The sequence below is a fragment of the Ammospiza nelsoni genome, chromosome 2 (genome assembly GCF_027579445.1).
Source record: "Ammospiza nelsoni isolate bAmmNel1 chromosome 2, bAmmNel1.pri, whole genome shotgun sequence".
Lineage (NCBI taxonomy): Eukaryota > Metazoa > Chordata > Aves > Passeriformes > Passerellidae > Ammospiza > Ammospiza nelsoni.
In genome coordinates this window covers 116,720,334-116,741,757 of record NC_080634.1, presented here as the reverse complement: position 1 = coordinate 116,741,757, position 21,424 = coordinate 116,720,334, and the positions used below count along the sequence as shown (strand labels likewise).

Below are 21,424 nucleotides of genomic sequence, written 5' to 3'. Positions count from 1 at the left end.
AAAGCCAAACCCTTGTGTGAAATTGTTCTCTGGAATATCCAATACCAGTTTTACCCCTGATTTGGGAAAAAAAAACCCTCCCGGTTTCTGCACACAACCCAGAATAAATTCTGTCCTAACATACATGGAATTTTTTGGGCAGTGCATTAGGTTGCTTTTTACTGGCTTTCACTTAAAGAAATTCAACGTTGCTTTAATCCAAGTTGGGATGTCATGCAAATCTCTTCAGAGCAGTTAGCAAGGCCTTTGATAACTCTAAATATTTTTGCTAAGGTTGTAATCATGCTGACAGCTTCTCTTGATGAACTGATTCTTCTTCTGCAATGGGTGAACAAGGCACACACAAAACGTCCTTACAGGGTATCAATGAGGGGTTTGGTACAGACATTTTGACACATAAACAACTGAGAAGATTGAGTGGCTGTGCCCTTTGTTTTCTGTATGAATCATTATTAGCAGGCCTTTTTCAGAAGTGTTTGCTTGGTAATGCAGTTGGAAAAGGTGATTTTACCATCCTTAATATGGCCTTTTGTAGTCACATTGATCTTAATTACTGACTAAGCAAAACAGGACTATCCTGAGAAAATTAATAAATTCCCCTGCCCACTCATTTGTGATGTTTCCGTAGCTACTCCCTGCAAATCAGAAGAGGAGAAAAACAGATGTCATGAAGCACTATTAGTGTATAATTTGTGATTGTACAGGACCATCATTCATTTCTCTTTGGAAATACCATTGTGCAGCAGCAGCAGCAGCAGGCACTCAAAATTTGACAGGAGAGGAGAATCTGAAGTCTTTAAATGATCGGGATGAAATAAAAGCATGGGATTTGTGACACAGGAAGGTATATAATGTACACATCACACTCAAAATCTAAGAGCTTGTCCCAGTTTTCATACATGGGCTCAGCCTTAGCTGGCTCTTGGGAAAGAGCACAACCAGCTTCAAACATGTAAGAAATCCTTCCCAAAACTACTCAAATTTTCCCCTTAAAAGCTGGGGGAATCAAATTCCTTGTTTCTCTCAAGCAATACAAGAACTACAGAAAACCTGATCCTTCTCCAGCCCCTGGGGAGGGAATGTCCCACCTTCCTGCACCTCTGGGTCAGTCTTTCCATGCAAAGTGATGCATTTTCATGTCATTCACTATTCTACAGGGGTTTTTGGCTGTGCCTGAAATTTGGCAACTCCTACAGAGTTATCCCAGGAGATGCATTCACAGAGCTGCTACTTGGAATGGGATCCATGGGGCAGCTCCTTAGCTGGGTCCAAGCTGTCTTTGGCTTTGGTGGTGAATTCCTGCAGGCTTTTTGACCTGCAGAAGTTGAGAGCAGGGGGTCTCCCATGAGCCTTTGGATGTCCTTTGCTTTTGGGCTCAACCAGAAAGCTCCAAAGTGTCCAAGGAGACACGTGCAGGTTTTTCCAGTCTCTCATTCCTCACTGCCTCGGAAAATCCCCTTTTCTGCAAACACTTTGTCAATGTTTGGACAACTTAGGGAGGAGCCAGAGGTCGGGATGGCAGCAGAGGATGGGCCCTGTGGAATGAGGAAGTGGCTCTGTCCACACTGAACACTCCATGGAGCTTGGTTTGCATTTCCTAAGGACTCAAAGGGATTTAACTCCTTCACCCCTTTGTGCTGCCCTGTTTGTGTGTTCACCTGGCAGCTCCTCATCCACACCCAGCTCCAGCTTCTTTCTGCACCCTCCAAAACTGCAGAGACACAAAAATGCTGAACCTCTGGGAGTGTTTGTGTCGTTCCCTCTCCTTGTGGCTTCAGCTCCATAAATCTCTTGGAGATAACCTGACCCTGGCAGGGAGTGAAACACCTTGGTGTGGCTGGTGCAGGTTTGTTTATCCCCTCCCTTCTCACCAGGGTTAAGCTTTCCCCTCTAGCTAAATAGATGTAATTCATATTTTAGTCAGCTTGAAACCCCCATGGCACCTCTATGGAACAAAAAGTACTAAGATGTAGATATCTGTTGCAGTACTTCTAGATAAAAATACTATGAACAAGTTTATCACCAATTGATGGCAGCCTGCAGGATTTATTGCTAATTTTCAGCAGTAAATCCTGTAATTTTTTTTTTCCAATAAAACTGAGTGCTTGTTTTTTATCCTAATAGAAGAAATTCCAAACATGCTGGTTGAGCATTAGGATTAGAGAGGACTGAAACAAATTGCTTAATGATAGTGACCTGAGCTTTGGAGAATGCAGGTTCCTGGCAGAGGTTCAAGCTTAGTAGGAAGTTTTGGTTCTGTATCTTTTGAGTTTGAAACCTCCAAACCCCAAACACACAGCCAGGAAAATTCAAAAGGATTTAGTTTGAAAGGATTTAGTTTGAAAGGATTTAGTTTATTCCCTGCCACAGGTAAACCTGGTTCCCACATCAGGGAATTTCATCAATTGCCCTGACCTTGAGCAGCTCCCAGTCCCCCTCATTCCTGTGGTGCCTTTTCCAGAAGCTGTGTGCCCATGGAGTTGTTAATTGGGACCTCAAACGAGGAAAAGGCAATCACAGACCCATGGGACAGGACTGTGCCAAATCTGCACATGCCTCACACCTGTAATTTGGATTGGAAGATTGTTTCTAAACTGCCAAAAGTGTTTTGGGGCTGCTTTCCAAAGGGAACCCAAATTTGAGGTGCTTCTGGAATATTTGGTCAAACCAAGGGGCAGGATGATGTGACAAGCAGAACTGGCATCTTCCTTGTACATCCAGCTGCCTGAGAAATATTCCCCAGCCCTGGAAGTGTCCAAGGCCAGGAACTGAATAAACCTGGAATGGTGGAACCTGCCCATGGCAGGGGGTGGAACTCAGTGATCTTTGAGGTCTCTTCCAACCCAAACCATTCCATGATTCTCTAATTCTAAATGCAAGATGTTTTTAAAATTCTGTGCATGTGGGAGCTCTGTTTGGTCATAGCAGCTGATTTCAGCAAGACACTGAATTATCCTTAAATCCCCTCATTTAGCCCTGTAGATTACAGCAAAGATGAAGGAATCAGTTAAATGTGAGCATGCTGTAGAGAAGATGGGCCAGTAGCTGTGTGTTCTTCACTGGTTTTGCTCTTTGGTGCTCTTTAAGTGAGGAACAGGAGTCCCACCAAGCACATCCCAAAATCAAACACTTGTTGAAATCATTGAGAGATATCCCAAAATGGAGTGGATTAGAAAATCATTTTTCCAGGCTAGAGATCACCAACTGTTCTAATCCTCTACAACTCTTGCTGTGGTTTGTGGGGAGAAATGGACATTTTTTTCAAAGCAGTTCACCTTATTAAAAGGGACACATACACAATTGATCAAATTAATTGCAACCCAAAATACCTGTTTTCTCTCCACTGACAAGAGCAGCCAGGTAAGACATTCAATATTTGCAGTATGAACACCTAAACTGAATCTTAACGCCTTTCCCCAAATGTCTCCAAAGGACTCTGGGATGCCCAGCATAATTATAAAATAAAGTTAAGTTTGATGTTTGCAATCCTGTGCTCTTCAGACAAGAAGAAGCAGTGGGAGAAACTACAACCACAATAAAGGATTTGAATTCAGGAATATTTTAAATTCTTGGGTGCCATCCATAGAAACAGAGTCTGTCATTTGGAAAACAGAGTCTCCTTGTTAAATACTCACCAAACATTTAATAGCATCTCCCAGACAAGGCAAACATGCTGAAAAGGGTGTTGTGAGGGTCTGATAGTCCAATGTTTCTCCATTTAATTTAACAGAAAATTATTACAGTGAAGACAACACGAGCACGTGGGTTATTGTTCTTGCAGTTGTGCTCTCATTCCTTGGCATTGTTCTCCTGGTCGTTATTATTGTGGTCGCTGTGCGCTGCTGCCTGAAGAGGAGAGGTGAGTGAACCCTCACAGCTGGGCTAAACATTAAAAAGGGGTTTTGGTAAGACATAAATCTACTTGTGTCAGCTCTGATGCTGCACAAATTTTAATTTTACTTCTGTAAGCAGAAGACTGAGCAGGCAGATCCTGCTCTTAGCCATGACCTGTTTAAGATCCTCCTTAATTTCACCATCATGTTTCTCTCATGAATTTATTCCAGTCAGCCTTTCACATTAACTCCCGGGGGGGGTCATGTTTTTTGGGAGTTTTGACTTTTAAAGACATTTAAAGGTTATTTATTGAAGAATATTTTCAGTGCTGCGTGCCTAATTCCAGTTTCCACATTAGATGCTCTACAGGGCTGCCCAATTTTGCAGACAGGGTGGAGAGATGCTCCTGTGGTAGCTGGAACTCAAGTCATGCTCTTAGAGAACTCATAGAAGTTTTAAATTTGAATTTCCTGCATTTTAAACACATCTTTTTTTTTTTTTTTCATTTTTAGGATCTACTTATCAAAATGAAATAAGGTAAGACAGATGATGAAAAATTCTTGGTGTGTTTGCTGGATTCTTTGAGGTTGCTGCAGGGTGGCAAGAGGGACGTGCCAGTGTCCTTGTCCTGGCATCCATCATCCCAGAACTCCTGGGCTGTGTGAGCTTGTGGGACAGGTCAGGGATGGGGAACAGCATCCAGGGAAAGGGATTGAATCAGAGATGGGGGACAGCATCCAGGGAAGGGGATTGAATTAGAGATGGGGGACAGCATCCGGGGAAGGATCTTGTGACAGTGTTCACAGGGCCTTAGGATGAGGGAAGAGACAAGGATCTGACTCCATGTTTCAGAAGGCTGATTTATTATTTTATGATATATATTATATTAAAACTATACTAAAAGAATAGATTTCATCAGAAAGCTAGCTAAGAATAGAAAAAAAAAGAATGATAACAAAAGGATGTGTCTCGGACAGAGAGTCTGAGCCAGCTGACTGTGATTGGCCATTAATTAGAAACAACCACATAGACCAATCCCAGATGCACCTGTTGCATCCCACAGCAGCAGATAATAATTGTTTACATTTTGTTCCTGAGGCCTCCCAGCTTCTCAGGAGAAAAAATCCTAAAAAAAAAAAAGATTTTTCATGAAAGATGTCTGTGACAGACACTGACTCAGGGATGGGGGATGCCATCCAGGGATGGCACTGACTTAGGGATGGGGACAGCATCCCGGGAATGGCACTGATTTAGGGATGAAGGGAGAGCCCCAAGCTCTCAGCAGGCAGTGAACTCCGATCCCACAGCGCTGAACACCCCTCGGAAGCCCCAAAGCGCTGATGCGGCTCAGATGCCAGCTCTGTTAAAGCTGAAGGACAAAGCGGATCCCTGGAGCCGGCTGTGCCCCGGGTGTGCCGGGGAAGGCACGGACGGGGGAAGGCGGGACCGGAGCCGAGCCCGGCCGGCGATTGCCGCCGCCGCCACAGGGTGGCGCTGCCACACCGGCCGGCAGCGCGCCGGGAGCCGGGAGCGGCCGGCAAATTGCACCGGTAACCGGGGAAAAAAGGGTTCACAGGGCAGGTTTCGGAAAAGGAAGAAATTAAATATTATATATGAATACATATATTATATGTATGTATATATATTAGTTCTAGATATAATATATAATTATATATTATATATAATTAAATATTTGTATATATAATTATATATTATATATATTATATATATTATATATTATATATTATATATATTATATTATATTATATTATATTATATTATATTATATTATATTATATTATATTATATTATATTATATTATATTATATTATATTATATTATATATTATATATTACATAGTATATATAGGGAAGGTTTGGATTAGATATTAAGAGGAAGAAATTAAATATAATATATGAATATCTATTACATATATATTAAATATAACATATATCATATCATATCATATATATTAAATTAATCATTATATATTTGTATATATAAAATATATTTCATATAATAATTAATATAATATAATATAATATAATGTAATATAATATAATATAATATAATATAATATAATATAATATAATATAATATAATATAATATAATATAATATATAAATGTATTATATAAAATATATTTATTTTATAAATATATTTATTATTACATAAAATATACATTTATATTTTATGAACAATAGAGAATAATTTAAATAAATAAACAATATTATAAATAATTAGTATTTTATAAATAATAAATAAATAACATATATAGTTTCTATATAAATATATAAAATACATATTATAAAATAGAAATAATCTATAAAGATGTAATGTAAAAATAAAATATGTATAATTTATAGTATGATTACATTATATATTACATATTAAGAAATTCTTGACTGGGACAGGTTGTCCAGGGATGATGTGACTCTTCATCCCTGGCGGTGTTCCTTGGAGCAGCCTGGGATAGTGGAAGGTGTCCATGCCTACAGCAGGGGCTTGGAGTGAGATAATCTTTAAGGTTTCTTCCAAGCCAAGCTATTTTATAATAATAAAAATATAATATAATATAATATAATATAATATAATATAATATAATATAATATAATATAATATAATATAATATAATATAATATAATATAATATAATGTTTTAAGAATGCAAAAAAGTTAATAAAACTGTCCCATGGATTTTTAATTAAAAAATTAATAAAACTGCTCGGAACAAGATGATCTTTAAGGTTTCTTCCAGCCCAAGCTATTATATAATAATAATTAATATATAATATAATATAATATAATATAATATAATATAATATAATATAATATAATAATAATCTATTAAAATTTATAAAGCTGCCCCATGAGTATCAGCACCTCATACACTGATTTTCAGATGTATTTCAGTACAAAGTTGTTCTATTATTGCACTGAGATGGAAAACTTTAGAAATCATTAACTGGTGGCTCTCAGCATTAAGATCCCTTTTATCAGCAGCTGTGACAGCCGTGGCAGTGGGGTTATTAATATTATTATTTATATTTAGGCAGCATTGTGAATTCATTCCCTGCCTACGCCTGTGGGGGTTTAAGTCCCTGTCCCTTAATGAGTTTGCAGAATGTTCCACCCCGCTGCCTGGCACGTCAGCAATTCCCAGTTTCATTAGCAGCCTCTTGTGGGGAAAGTCTGTGCAGGTCTGTTGACAGATTTCCATTTTTAAAGCACTTTATTGATGGGAAACAAAGTAAGGAAATTAGATACCCTCAGTTTTCTCCCGAGGAAATGATGCTTATTATGCCATGCCATACGTGTAAACTTTGTGATTTCTTACTTTGTGGGGCTAAATTCATCATTTTGCCAAGTGCAGCTCCATAAATAGGGCAGGACTAAATCAGCAGGGATTGCTTGGATTCTGGCTTAGTTCAGAACCCCAAAAACTTCCACAAGGATCAACCCTACAAAGGCAAAACCAGTTAAACATGAAGGGAAGGACCTGCCCCGCAGTGGGGTCTGTGTCCTTGCCAGACCCTGCCTTGCTGCTGTGGATGTGCAGTGCTTCCTTCAGACAACCTGAACAGGTCCAGAACAGGGCATAACCTTTCTTTCCCCTTGTGTTTTTGCACCTGATGTGGGCAGAAAGAATTTTACCTTCATGGCAGAAACGTGGTTTTAGCTCACAATACTACAAAGTTACTATTTCTCCATTAAAGATGAGTTGTCTCACTGTGTTCACAAACCTTGCTTATACTTTAAAGTTCAGGCTCTGAGGCCCAGTTTGGACTTGAAGATTCAGTGTTGATTTCAAAGTTTGAAAAACAATGACCCTGAAATCACAGGAAGGATTATTAACAATCACAGATTTTGTAGGCTCAGTGTTTTTTCCCTTGGGGGGGAACTTCCCTGAAGAAAAAGAATGATGCTTGTCCAGATTTTGGAAGCTGCATTGCTGTGGTAGCAAAGAAGTAGTGAGACCAAACATACACTGGTTTATTTCTCACCTTTATTTTTAACTTGGCTGGCTATCTTCCTATGCCTCCCACACACCTTTTCTTTTTTTAATTTTTTTTTTGTAGCTGCTTTTTATTTGGCTACTCCACTGAGTTTGTTGGGATCTAAGGCTCAGATAAAAGTGACAGCACAGTGTCATGTAACATGTAGGGGTGGTAGCCCTAAACATTTGCTTTTGTCTTCTAGCAACCATGGCAGGGCTCTTAGTGGTGTCCAGCCTGTTCATCTCCTAAAAAAGCCCCATAGCTGAGAGCTGAATCACCAGATTTGTGTGTGTGCATTAGTGACACCCCTCTGAAGCTCTGGGGGCCTGCAAAGTGATTCCTACTAAATAGAAAAGAAGGAGAACTACAGAATAATGGAATCATTGAGGTTGGAAAAGCTCTGCAAGGTCACTGAGGCCAAGCTGTGCCCCATGGGCACCCTGTCCCCAGCCCAGAGCACTCAGTGCCACCTCCAGGGGACACCTGCAGGGATGGGCACTGCAAAGCTCCCTGGGCAGCCCCTGCCAAGGCCTGAGCTCCCTTTCCATGGGCAAATTGCTGCTGCTGTCCCAGCTGAGCCTGCCCTGGCCCAGCCTGAGGCCGTTCCCTCTGCTCCTGTCCCTGTTCCCTGGCAGCAGAGCCCGACCCTCACTACAACTTTTGTACAAAGAATGCAACATTTTCCACAAACGTCACCAACATCCCTTCCCGCCAAAAATTCCTGGTTTTCCATGGTGGATTTGTGTTTGCCACACCTCAAACCCAGGCAGAAGTGGACCTGGGAGTGTCCTGGAGATGGGTCCATGGTAGCAACAGATCAATAGTAGCATCTCTTCTGGCATCAGATTTTTGGGTGAAAAAGCACCCAAATTCTCCCTGTGCAGCTGTGAGGGCAGCATTCTGCAAATTCAGAGATGTGTAACTTTAACCAAGGAGTTTCTCTCTCATGTAAGGTAAATTTCAGAGTGAAAGATTAACTTCAGAGTGCACAGATGGATCCCTGACTGTGGGGATGTGAGAGGACACGCTTTGGGTTTGTGTTTGCAGCTGGGCACCAAAATGATCAGCTGTCATAACTGACCTGGCTGGTGGTCCACTATTGGGCACATAAATATCCTACAATTCACAATCAGAGATCATAATTAATTTTCTGCAAAACCTATGGATCTGGCACACTTTTGGAAGGTTGCTTTATTTCCATGTGTTTTGACATTGCAGCTGATGGAAACTTTCCAAACAGAATTCCATGGGCAATACCTCCATGCTAATTGCTTGGAGTATGTTTCACACCTAAAAAAAAATTAGGTGCAAAAATTTTAGGTGTAAAAAATTTAGGTGTAAAATTTTTTATATTTTTTTAGGTGTAAAAATACCATTTTTTGGGATGTGAGACATTTACTTCTTTCTAGTCTGCTACCTAAGAGTTCTCCCACCATGAAGAACTTCAAATGACACCTTTTTGTTTTCTAGAAAAGTTTCAGCTGAGAAGAAGAAAGAAGGTGGTTTGGAAGACAGGCAGAGGAGTGGCAGTGAAAATCTGGGATACATTCCAGAGGAACTGTGGAACACAGAGCACAGCTCAGGTGAATCACAGATTGTTAAATTGCTTCTCAACGTGGGCCTGTTGGACAACAGGTCAGACAATTAAAATTATGAGCTTTCACAATATTTAGTGAAGGACTTGTGCTTTTTCTGGACCTCTCCAGAACATTTTTGATGTTTTAGACGAAGATCCTCCAAAAATATTGTGGAAACACCCAAGTTCTTTGCAATTGAATTTAGATTTAGTCCTGCGTTAGTTTTTTTTTTAAATGCCTTTGTTCTTCTAATTGTCTTCTGGGGCCAGAAGTGGGAGGACTGGATTTTCATACAAGCAGCAATTTAGGCAATATTTTGCAGTTGGCCTGTGAAAATAAAAGAAAATTCACCACTGCCAACACACACACACACAAAAGAAAAAAAAATTAAAATAAGAAAAAGGAAAGAAAGAGAAGAAAGAAGGAATAAAGGCAGTTAGTGAACTATTATTTTACTGATAAATGACTAAGTTAGCATTATAAACTCTTGTCCTTAATCACAAAGACTCTTCAAAAGCAAATGTAAATCTCCACCAAATCATTGCCCACCACTTGCATTTTTAACCACGTTATTCTCAAAACATTTAATCAAACACTTAATGGCACAAAATTATTGTGCAGAGTCTATTATCCAGGCACACATCCTTTCCTCTCTGACAAATAAGTGGTGAAGAAATAAGTACAGGGGAAAGATTTTGTAGTACTATAAAATGCAGCAGTTATAAAAATTAAAAGGGAAATTAAGTGGATCTGGACAAATTGAGTCCACATCACCTCCCTTCTCCACTGATCTAGGTGTCTCCAGGACTGTTTCCTTTTCTCTCTCCTCTTTCCCAGGTCTTTCTGTGCTGGGGTTTTTACCTTTCCTTAAATAAGTTATGGCAGAGGTGCCACCAATGTCACAGCTCCTGGTCACCTCACAGAAATCACCCCTGCAAACTCCCTCAGTACAAAAATCCGGCCATGTTAGCCCAAAATATTAACCTTAGTTTTGCTCACAATATTAATCATTAATATTATTAATTAATAATTAATATTAGCCATTGTGTTTCCTGCCATGATGGACACTGAGTAACATTAATATTTTATATTCTTTTTGCAGGACTTTCCTCTCTTCCCCCAGTGTTTTCCAAGTTTGCTGGCCCTGATGACAATTTGCACATCAGTTCTGTACCAAAGGTAATGCTGATTTCTTGAATATCTCGACCTTTATTTTTTTTTTGCTTTTTCACAGAGTGTGTATTGTGCAAGAGCCAAACAGATTTTGGGCAGGTAGACAATTAGAAGTCAATTACAGCTGTAATTGGGTAAGTGGAATGTCCCCTCAGCATTCTTGACTGCATTTTCCTTCAGACTTGAAGGAAATGTGAAAATAAGATGGAGGCACTGTGAAGGTGAGGTTTGAGGTTCCTCTGCAAACAAAATCCAGTGTAGAGAGAGTAAATAAATGTGAATTTTCTCTGGATCATTTCTTGACTGTATTTTCCAATATTCTAGAAGTTGCTTCAATCAGGAACTTTACATTGATCTTGAAGTCTTTGTTATCTCAGGAGAGACAGCAAACACCCAACACCCAGTGCCCCCAGAGCTTTGCCCCTTTTCCATGTGGATAAAATGCAAAAAGAAGAGCTCAGTGTTTGCTCCTCCACTGGTTCCATTCTCAGTGACCTCATTCTGAAGGCTGGTGCTGCTCTCTCTTAGCTTCCTGCACAAGAGCAATGTGAACCTTAATTTATGCCATAAAATTTATGCCATAATTTTATAAAATCCATTTAGCACCTCCAGGATGGTTTTTTTTTTTTGCCAATATTCTCTTGAGAGAGTGGTGGTGATGTGGTACTGAGTTCACTCCTCAACACAGTGATAACTCATTTATTTCTGAAGAGCTGCTTCAACATGTACAATGCACAAATCTGTCTTGGGGATGACACTGCACATAAATCACAGCAGAGTGTGTCAACTTCTCTTGGCACACAATGAAATTTAGGAAGCACTCAATCAACAATTAAAACAATGATCACATAATACCAGTACAAAATAACAGCAATGACACTGATGCATTTGTGCCTGCTAGTTATGATGGTTGACATGAATTACTTGTCAAACAAAATAGTTTTAAAGGAAAGCTGAAAAGTCTGCACAAAACAGTGGAGGCATCAGTGTGGATCTGTAACTCCAAGCAACACTTTCAGACAGAGTTTGTGGTTGTGAATGGTTGTGAACAGAATTATGGGGCTTTTATCAGCTCCTGCATCACAATATACTGAGAAGCCATCACAATATACTGAGAAGCCCTGTTCAAAACTGAAAAATTTTTGTCTTCACCAAGCCATTTTTAGATTGCTAAGTATTCCTCTAACACATGAAAAATAGTTATAAATAATTTTCACCTCTTGATTCTCTCTTGGTGTTTTTCAAGAATGTGTGTGCAGCTCTTGATGCAGGTAGAAGCCACTGTGACAGTTTTTATATTGTCCAGGGACAACTGGTTTGAAAATCATAAATATTTCAATTTTATGCTGTGTTCCTGTGATGGATTCAAAGTTTCCCTGGCCACTTGATCTCCTGGGCCACCTAACCCAGGATTTCATGTGGAGGCTGCACCTTTCATGTCTCAGTTTGAATCAGGACAGTGAACCCTGATGCTCCCCACTCACAACATTATGGTGCTCACAGTGGATGGAGCTGCCTGAGAACACCCAAATTTGGTGCCTTTCAGATGTCACTAAATGCCTTAATGCCACCACAGTGCCCAACCAGTGCCCATGAACCATCAGTGAGCACCCAGGCACTGGGAAATGCCCAAAGGGATCCCAGAACCATCAAGTCCCAGAGGCACCAAGGCTGGCAGAGACCTCCAGATCATCCAGGCCCATCATCAACCATCACCACCATCATCACCCCTGAATCATGTCGCCACATCCAGACACCTCTGGGATCAATATCCTGCCCTTAAATGTGCCCAGGGTGCTCAGCACAACCTTTACAGGTTGTCAGAGCAGACACCACGTGCCACATGCATGGAAGCTTCTCTTCACTGTCCTGATTGAAACTGTGACATGAAAGGAGCATCCTCCACATGAAATCCTGGGTTAGGTGGCCTAGGAGTTCAAGTGGCCAGGGAAACTTTGAATCCATCACAGGAACACCGCATAACATTGAAATATTTATGATTTTTAAACCAGTTCTACAAAAACTCTGTCACAGTGGCTTCTACCTGCATCAAGAGCTGCACACACATTCTTGAAAAACACCAAGAGAGAATTGAGAGGTGAAAATTATTTATAACTATTTTCCATTTGTTAGAGGAATATTTAGCAATCTAAAATTGGCTTGTGAAGACAAACTATTTGTCAGTTTGTGTTGTATTGCACTAAATAGTTAAGTATATTGTGATGGCCCCATTTGTGCATGCAGGAGCTAATAAAAGGCTGCTGAAGTTTTACCCTAAATCGTGGATTTGCAGTCTGTGATTTAATTTTATCGCAACAAATGCAAACTGAGCAGCACATTTCCCAGACAAAAAGTGTTTTCCTTTTACATTCACAACCTTCCCTGTTAACTGCATAATACAGGTTTTCTCACAAAAGGTGTTTCTGGATATATTCCAATAAAGTTCAATCACCACTGATGCCAATACATTGCCTAATAACCATTGTAGTGCTCTTTCATCATATTTCTTGTCAAGTAGGTGAAATCAGATGCTCACTCATTTTGCTGTTTGCTGGCTAGTGCTGAATCAAACAAATTGTTCAGAAGCCACCTGCCTTCCTGCCATCTTCCAAGCACAGGAAGTTGTGATTCTCACTTGGCTTTCCCTGCCTGACTACTGGAGACATTCCCAAAGATTTTCATCTTTATTCTCTAGGGCCTTTTAGGGAGAAGCAGGGGGTAAAAAACCCAAAAAGCAACAGGAGGAAGAAAAGGTGAGGATTTTTTCCATAGTGAAGGAGGTTAGGAAGGGGTGGACTCCAATAAATTATTTCTCTCTACCTGGGTAATCAGGAAAAATGAGCAAAAGTCCTTGCAGTGCTTCTTTAGAGGTCAAGAAGAAGGAGGGAAAATCCAAGGCCTCTCTGAGGAGCAGGAAGTCCATCTACTGATGGAAAAAATGCAGATTGAAGATGTAAAACCTTGTCTATTCCTGTGTCTCTGAGGGTAAGGGCTTCAAATCTGATCCCTTCTGTTCCAGATGTAAAAAGTTACAATTTTAAATGATTTGGGAGATTGAAGGAGCCTTCATATCAAGGTTTTGCTTCCTCAGGATTTGTTACCCATAGACCCAGCTGGGTACAAACCTGAAGTCTCTGGTGTGTGTCACACAGGGTGACAACAGAAAAACACTGAGCTCAGCTTTTGGCCATTCAAACTCTTTGAATCAGAAACTAATGCAAAACGTCCACAGAAGATAAATGCTGCCCAGTAATTGCACTGATCAATTCACAAGCTGAACGAAAGGTTTGGCAAAGAACAAGGGAGGAAAATCAGAAGTGTGTGAGACGTTTAAAAAATGATGAGTAATGAAGCAAATTGTTGAGCTGAGGGAAAAATGACCAGGCACTGGAAGAAGAGGCCAGAAGCATCAGTCAGAGGTGCTGGAAGGTCTTCATTGTGATGATATTAACTGAGAAAAGGTCAAACTGAGAGCAGAGGTGCAGGCTTCTGTTTAATTGCAGATGTGGTTCCTGTCAGGGATGGGTGAGTGTGATCCTTGCTCCCAGTACCAGGGCTGAGCTGCCACAAAAATGGCTTTTAGGGACCAACATCCACTCAGGGAACAGTTCCTCATTCCCTGCCCCACCCAAGTTCCTCCTTCCCTTCCAAAACCCAAGAGCAGTGAGGGGGTGTGATGGTGTTCACAGGGGTCTCAGGATGAGGGAAGAGACCAGGATCTGACTCCATGTTTCAGAAGGCTTGATTTATTATTTTATGATATATATTACATTAAAACTATACTAAAAGAATAGAAGGAAAAGTTCTCATCAGAAGGCTGGCTAAGAATAGAAAAGAATGAATAACAAAGGTTTGTGGCTTGGACAGAGAGAGAGCTAGCTGTGCTGTGTTTGGCCATTAATTCCAAACATCCACATGAGACCAATCCCAGATGCACCTGTTGCATTCCACAGCAGCAGACAATCAATGTTTACATTTTGTTCCTGAGGCCTCTCAGCTTCCCAGAAAGAAAGGAATGATTTTTAATGAAAAGATGTCTGCGACAAGGGGCATCCCCTGCCTGGGATTCTGCAGATTTTGGGGCAGTGCCACCTCTCAGGAGCTCTGTTCTCCAAATTCCCACAGAAGGAGCTCTGAGGACTGAGCACCTTGCAGGATTGGACAATCTCCATAACGAGCTCATTTAACATGCCATGAAGGTCTCTGTGACAAACCAGGAGCCCATTCCATGAGGGAGGGAATGCTCATTTCCAATGGGCTGGGCCCATCCCTGCTGTAACTCCAGCACAGCTCCAGGAATCTTCCACAGCCTCACTCCTCCTTCCCAGTCCAGAGTGAGTCATGGCTCCCTTAATGGGGAAAGATCTATTTTTCTTCCTAACTACTCCAAATGACACTCTATAAACTGGAAATATTATTTAGCTGTGCTTGTGGTTTTATCCTGAGAAGGAAATGAATGATGAATTGCAGCTCCATTTATTGCCCCATATAGAACTGCTCTGACTCTGAGGGTTGTTGGAAAGAAAAATTAAGCTATCAAAATTGAATTAAAAGGTCAATAAATAGAAAAATAAATCGATGAAAGCAAACAATTTTACCCCTGCTGATGAAATGGGCTGCAGATATGTCATGTTATGATATCCATTGGTTAGCATATCTTGATTAAGAGAGCAATAAATATTGATGATACAGATAAAGAAATGGCAGGGGAAGTTTACAGATTTTTTTCTCCTAAATATCTGTGGGAGAAGGGGAGGAGTTAAGGCATAAGGGTGGGATTAACCCATGAAGAAACAAGGGGGAATTTCCAGGCTGTATTGGTGGGCAGGGAAATGTGCTGAGGGTCCAAAAAGTTGACAGAATGGAATTGGTTTGTTACTTGAAGTAATAATGTGTCTGAATTATTTTGTGGGTATCCACAATTTATGGGTGTAGGTGTTTTCCTGTAAAAGAAGCAGATTTCGAGTCAAAATTGAAAACTAAGGGCAGGGAGAGAAATAACCTTCAGAACCAGAAATCTGTGGCTTTGCCCCTCTGGGAGCAATAAATATTGATGATACAGATAAAGAAATGGCAGGGGCAGTTTACAGATTTTTTCTCCTAAATGTCTGTGGAAGAAGGGGAGGAGTTAAGGCATAAGGGTGGGATTAACCCATGAAGAAACAAGGGGGAAAGAAGTGAATTTCGAATCAAATTTGAAAAGTAAGGGCAGGGAGAGAAATAACCTTCAGAACCAGAAATCTGTGGCTTTGCCCCCCTGATTCTTTGTTCTGTTTTTGTCAGCCCAGTGTGTGATGCATGCAGACACATTTGGGAGCCCTCCTGCCACATTAATGTCAGCACTTTGTTCTCATGCAGTTGGGCTAGAATATTTCTTGGCTGGCTGGTAGCAAGCCTTGAGTTTATCTCAGCATCAGTGTCTGAGGATCTACCATCCCTCCCCTCAGTGCTGAGAGTCCTGTTCCACAGGGCCAGATGTGCTCATCATTCACATCATATCAAACAGGGTGCAGAAGTGACTGAAACCTGCTTGTAAGAGCAGAAATCCTTCTTTCATTGACTGAAGATCACTATTCAAAGCATCATGGAAGGATTCACCCCTGAAAGCAGCTGATACACACTCAGTTTACCTTCTGATTCATCCATGTGTTGCTAGCTCCCTTTTTGTCTGGCTGAAGAGCTGGAGGAGATGAAAAGATCTGTGCTGCATCTGTTTCCCCAACCAAACCAACAAAACTATGTGAAGCTTTTCCCAGTATTACAATCCTTTTACAGCAATCCCTGTGAAAAGGCACCCAAGGCAGATGATAAATCAACAGCATGTGACTGTCAGATATCCATGGTTAACTGGATGCCAAGCTGACAGCACAAAGAGATTTTAAACTATGTAAAAGAAATGCTGATGTTAGCACATCCTTCCTGATGGGGTGGCCACCTCAGGAACTCACTCCTGTGATGTTGTGCTGTGGACAAGCCACTGGAAATGGGGATTTTCCCCTTCAATCTGTAGGGTGTAATGAGTTATGAAGCCCTTTTTCCTCAGACTAGGACTGGCAGGAGTAGTAAAGCACTGAATTAATCTAAAGAGGAAACAACTTTGGAATCAGAACCAAGCAGGGGCTCCAGCATCTCCAGCAGGTCAGGGTATAAATAGGAAGTGGTTGTTGTGGTCCTGCTCCTCTGCATTATTATTTGTGATGTGTTGTATGAAATCTTCCATTCAGAAAATGAGTTTTAGGTCAGTGACCAGCAGCCAGCAGCCTCCATTTCAGTGAAGCGCAACCTCAGGAAGGCTCTGCTGCTTCAGAGAAAGCTTCCCAGAAAATGGGCCAGCACACAGCATGAGCTGATTGAAATTCATTAAATCATTCATTAATTGACACCAGAGCACAGTTAGCTTGAAGGAGAAGCAACTCTAAAGCAAATAACTGTGAGAGATGCAGCAGTGCAAGGGTGAATCCTCATGGACATCAGCGCCACACTGGGAGCAAACCCTGCTCAGGTCCTGCTTTGGTGGAGAGGAGAAATGCCATGACTGGGCTGGATGGTTCATTACTGAGGATGGGATTTTAAAAGAAAAATAGCCCTGGTGGGGTTTTCCTTTCCCCAGTGCTGTCATGGGGCTGCCTGGATCCAGCTGCTGCTCATCCTCTGGCTCCCTGCTGGTCAGGATCATCTACAAGCCTAAAAGAGAATATCAGAGTTATTGGGGTTGGAAGGGATCTAAAAAATCATCCAATTCCACCCCTGCAATGGCAGGGACACCTTCCACTGTTCCAAGCCCCAGTGTCCAACCTGGCCTTGGGCACTGCCAGGAATCCAGGGGCAGCCCCAGCTGCTCTGGGAATTCCATCCCAGCCCCTCATTTCCATCACAGGGAACAATTCCTTCCTAATATCCAATATAGGCCTTCCTTCTATCAGTAGGAGCCGTTCCCTGTGTGCTGTCCCTGCATCCCCTGGCAATTGTCTCTCTCCAGCTTTCCTGGGGCTCCTCCAGGCCCTGCAAGGCCACCCTGAGCTCAGCCCAAAGCTTCTCCTGTGCAGGTGAGCAATGCCAGCTGTGCCAGCCTTTCCTGCCAGCAGAGCTGCTCCATCCTCTGCCCATCCTGGAGCCTCCTCTGGGCTCTGCAGCAGCTCCAGCTCCTCCCTGGCTGGGGCAGCTCTGCAGGTGGGGAATCACCTGAGGGGACACAGGGACAAAATCTCCTCCCTAAATCTCCTGTAGCATTGCCCCCACATTGCCCCGAAATGTTTTATTTTTCTCTTTCCACAACACTGCTGGGAGAACTTTCTGATTTATGTCTTTTTTTCCTTAGGCAAATCTGGTGCAATAGAAAATTTTTCTCCAGCAAGTTCTGGGAAATATTCTCACCTCAGTATCTTGCTAAACATGGGATACAAACCATGACCTGTTTCAGGGAGTTTTAGAGACAGGGTGTTCTTGGGCCCCCTCTGAAACCTTCTGGTTGCTCACTATGCTACTGGTTCTGTATCCTTTATTCTCACAGACAACAATATGTGGGAATATTTCCCTTCCACAAACATAAAACTTGCCTTTGGATTTTTTTTTCAGATTTTTTCCCATTCTACTTGAAAATTTGTTATTTTGGTGGGGGTGGTAGTAGAGAGCTCCTCTGCTTAACACTGAGGTCTTTGGGCAAGACCACTGAGGTCTTTGGGCAAGAAATCAAGTGCAGCAGAGGGATGTTGGAAAAGGTCTTTGAACAGAGCCAGGCAATGCTGTTACTTCCCAAAGCACCTCTCCTCTGTGCAAAAATAAACAGTAAAGAAGGGTAAATTTAGAAAACAGCAGCATGTTCTGGCTACAAGAAGGGATGGGAGGGTGGAGAAAGAGAGTTGTGTTTAAAACAGAAGGCAGCTGTCTCATGAAATGCTCCTAGGATGGTTAAATTTATCCCACAGTGGTGCTGGGGCTCATTAAATACCAGAGCTGTGTTGTCCACATTTGTTATCTAACATTTGCCTCCATCTGTTATTCAATAATGTATATGTACCAAATGCATTATTGAGGATGTTTAATACTGGAAGAATACCAGAGCAATACAGACTGTGCATGATTAATGCTCCAGAAACAAACCTCAGGAAAATTGGTCAATAGTCAGAGAGCCAAGTCTGCCTTGATAAAACATTTCACTGAGAAAAACAGTGAAATTTCCATTAATTTCCAAGGCCTTGAGACCAGGTGAGGAATTACAGGGAGGAGCTGTTGCTACTACATTTAAAAATCCACAGTTTTTGTTACTCAGATGCATTTGAGAGCGAATTTTTCCTTGTCTTTTCCTCTGCAATGATATTTTGTGAAAGCACAGGAGTAGTTAGGGCTGGAGATGCACCTGCCCTTGTTTCAGATGAAGGAGGAGAAGCTTTCCAAGGCTGCTGAGTATTTTCCCTGCTCTGATCCCACAGTGCAGTCAGTGGCAGTGGAATCCTGGCAGTCTTGGGAAGTTTAAAAACGATAAACACTGAGACACTGAGAGTGATCTTCCAGCCACGTGAAATGCTGCTGTGCTGTGATTTCTGATGGGTTTGGAAAGCAAATACTCAGATTTTTTACAGCAATGTACAAAAAGCAAACACACAGATTTTTAAAAGGAAACATTTGCAGGTTCCTTTAAGAGAACCAGAGGAGGAACGCCCCAAATCACCTTTTGCTTAGGATCACACAGGCTGCAGAGGCCACAAGGAGTTCTCAGGCAGATCATGAATTCCCAGCGCTGCCAGCAGCAGCGTGGTGCATGTGGAGCTTTTGTTTCGCTCTGCTCTCGTGCTCTCCTTTGTGTTTGGAGTTTGAGTGGGCTGCTGGTGATAAATTCCATTTTGCTGTCATGCTCTGGGCTGAGGGGTTGGCAGGTAACCTCCCGAGGCCCTTGTGGGACTGCTTCTCTGGGATTTCTTCCAGCTCTCTCACTGGTTTTGCTCTCCCCTAGGTGCGGCCTCAAAGGCGTCCCGATTATCCCATCAGCCCAAAGAAAATCAGGAATGTGACACTCGTGTAGGATGTGCTTCTCCAAGAAGTTGCTTTTTCACATGTTTGGATGCCTTCATGCAATGCAGAGAAGTTTAAACCAGTTCTCTCAGTTTAACTTATAAGTTATTTTTCTTTTTTTTTTTTTTCTTTTCCCCTCCTGCAATGAAATAAAATTGCAACCTTTATAACACAGCATATGTTATCACAGCAAAATAAGGGACATGAATAATAATATAAATAGACTGCCCTCATTTCCAAGACAATGAGTTTGATGGGACTCTGAATGAAGAATCCAGGTTTTGGGTCCCCAGGAAATCAGCAAAAATAGGAATGTTGTGTTACAGCAAGATCAAGGACTGGAAATGCAAGATATTTATTATTTCAGAAGAAAATGGTTAATATAATAATGGTTAATGCAATATCTATGCTTTTAAACATATTTTATGTACAGCTGATCATCCTGAGCTTTCAGATCAACAACATTTTTCCATTCCTATTCTGTAATAAAATCAAGGGAAGTTTTCATGGGGACTGCTTCAAAATTTCTAACAAAACTATCTTTGGATCAGAAATGACATTTCTCCATTTCAATGCATTATTTTATGAGACGTATTTGCCTTAAAATTCCATTTCAAAATAAAATCCAATCACCCATGTGCCAAAAAAAAAAAAAAACCTTTTTAAAGAAAATTGAAATTCAAATATCTTAAGCTGAAAAATGTAGGTTTGAAACTCTTGACTTTGAAGAGTTGTTGCTTGAATGTTTTATGTCTCTGTTCTACTTCTGGGCTGAGTTGTGTCACAGCAATGGTGGCTTCTGGAATTCAGTCTGAACAGTGTTTTTTCCTCAGGGATACAGTTGATAATGACCATGGAAAATGCACTTTAACAAAGCAGCTTCTCAGCAGAGCAGATCCAGCACATGGACCATATCTAAAACTGATGAAATATTTTGTCTGAAATTTTCTATTTCATAATAAAAAAGTTCAATGTTAATATTTTATTTCTTTTCTTTTACAAAAAGGCAAACTTCTTCCAGAAAAACAAGATATTTTCAGTGTGCTCTTCTTCCTTCCCACTCAAAAAATTCTGAATTATTCAGTGTGTCTCACGTTAATCTTTGGTACAGACGTGCTCCTGAAAGAAGCCCTTGCTTCAAACCCCTTCCAGTGACTCTCTGTGCCACAAAACTGAGGAATGTGAGACCTGAACTCAGGAAGGAGAAGTTGTTTTGCACATTTAGCATTTGGTATCTCCTTAATTTGTGGCAGATTTTGTGTGCTGGTGGCATTTTCAGCCAGTCTGTCAGAACAAGTGCAGGGTCTGCCATGTGCTGTTTGTACACAAAGCTGTTTCAAGTTCTGACCATCCACTGCCTTTCTATCTTGTCTGCCTAAGGAGGAGCTTTGAAATGAATTTTATAATGTTACACAGACAAAAATATAAGCAATTTACATTGTGGCATATTGAAATTATCCTTGAAAATATCCTTATTTTGAATTAAACACTTGTGTTGAAAAAATCTACCTTATTCTGATACAAGGATTCCTATTGCTGACATTTGCTTGCTACCACTGTAGCTGAAAGCAACCTAAACAAAACGAAAAATCCACTTTATTAGAGGAATGTCCACTGCATGAGAGAGGGAAGCCCAGGGTAACACCAGCCTGGGATTTGAGGGGGTAAAAATGGAGCTTTGGCTTTCTGTTCATGTGCATTGTTAACAGGACCTGCTGGTTGTCAGAAAAGTAAAAATAATCTCTAAACTCAGTGGTTTCCCAGTAGGAAGTGTTGATTTATTGGGATATATTTTGCAAAGGGTTCAAGCTGTACTCCTTTATCTCCAGGTCCT

The 21,424-nt window shown here is 41.1% G+C and overlaps 1 protein-coding gene across 1 annotated transcript in view; it reads left to right on the top strand.

Annotated features, from left to right (window-relative positions):
* Positions 1 to 20,568, top strand: part of IGSF5 (immunoglobulin superfamily member 5) — a 31,726-nt gene extending 11,158 nt beyond the window's left edge. Inside the window, exons 5-9 of the mRNA XM_059465900.1 lie at positions 3,731 to 3,859; positions 4,347 to 4,371; positions 9,302 to 9,414; positions 10,511 to 10,587; positions 19,532 to 20,568. Coding sequence (XP_059321883.1) covers positions 3,731 to 3,859; positions 4,347 to 4,371; positions 9,302 to 9,414; positions 10,511 to 10,587; positions 19,532 to 19,600 — 413 coding nt within the window. The 3' untranslated portion in view covers positions 19,601 to 20,568. The remainder of the gene's footprint in view (positions 1 to 3,730; positions 3,860 to 4,346; positions 4,372 to 9,301; positions 9,415 to 10,510; positions 10,588 to 19,531) is intronic.
* Positions 20,569 to 21,424: the final 856 nt, after the last annotated feature.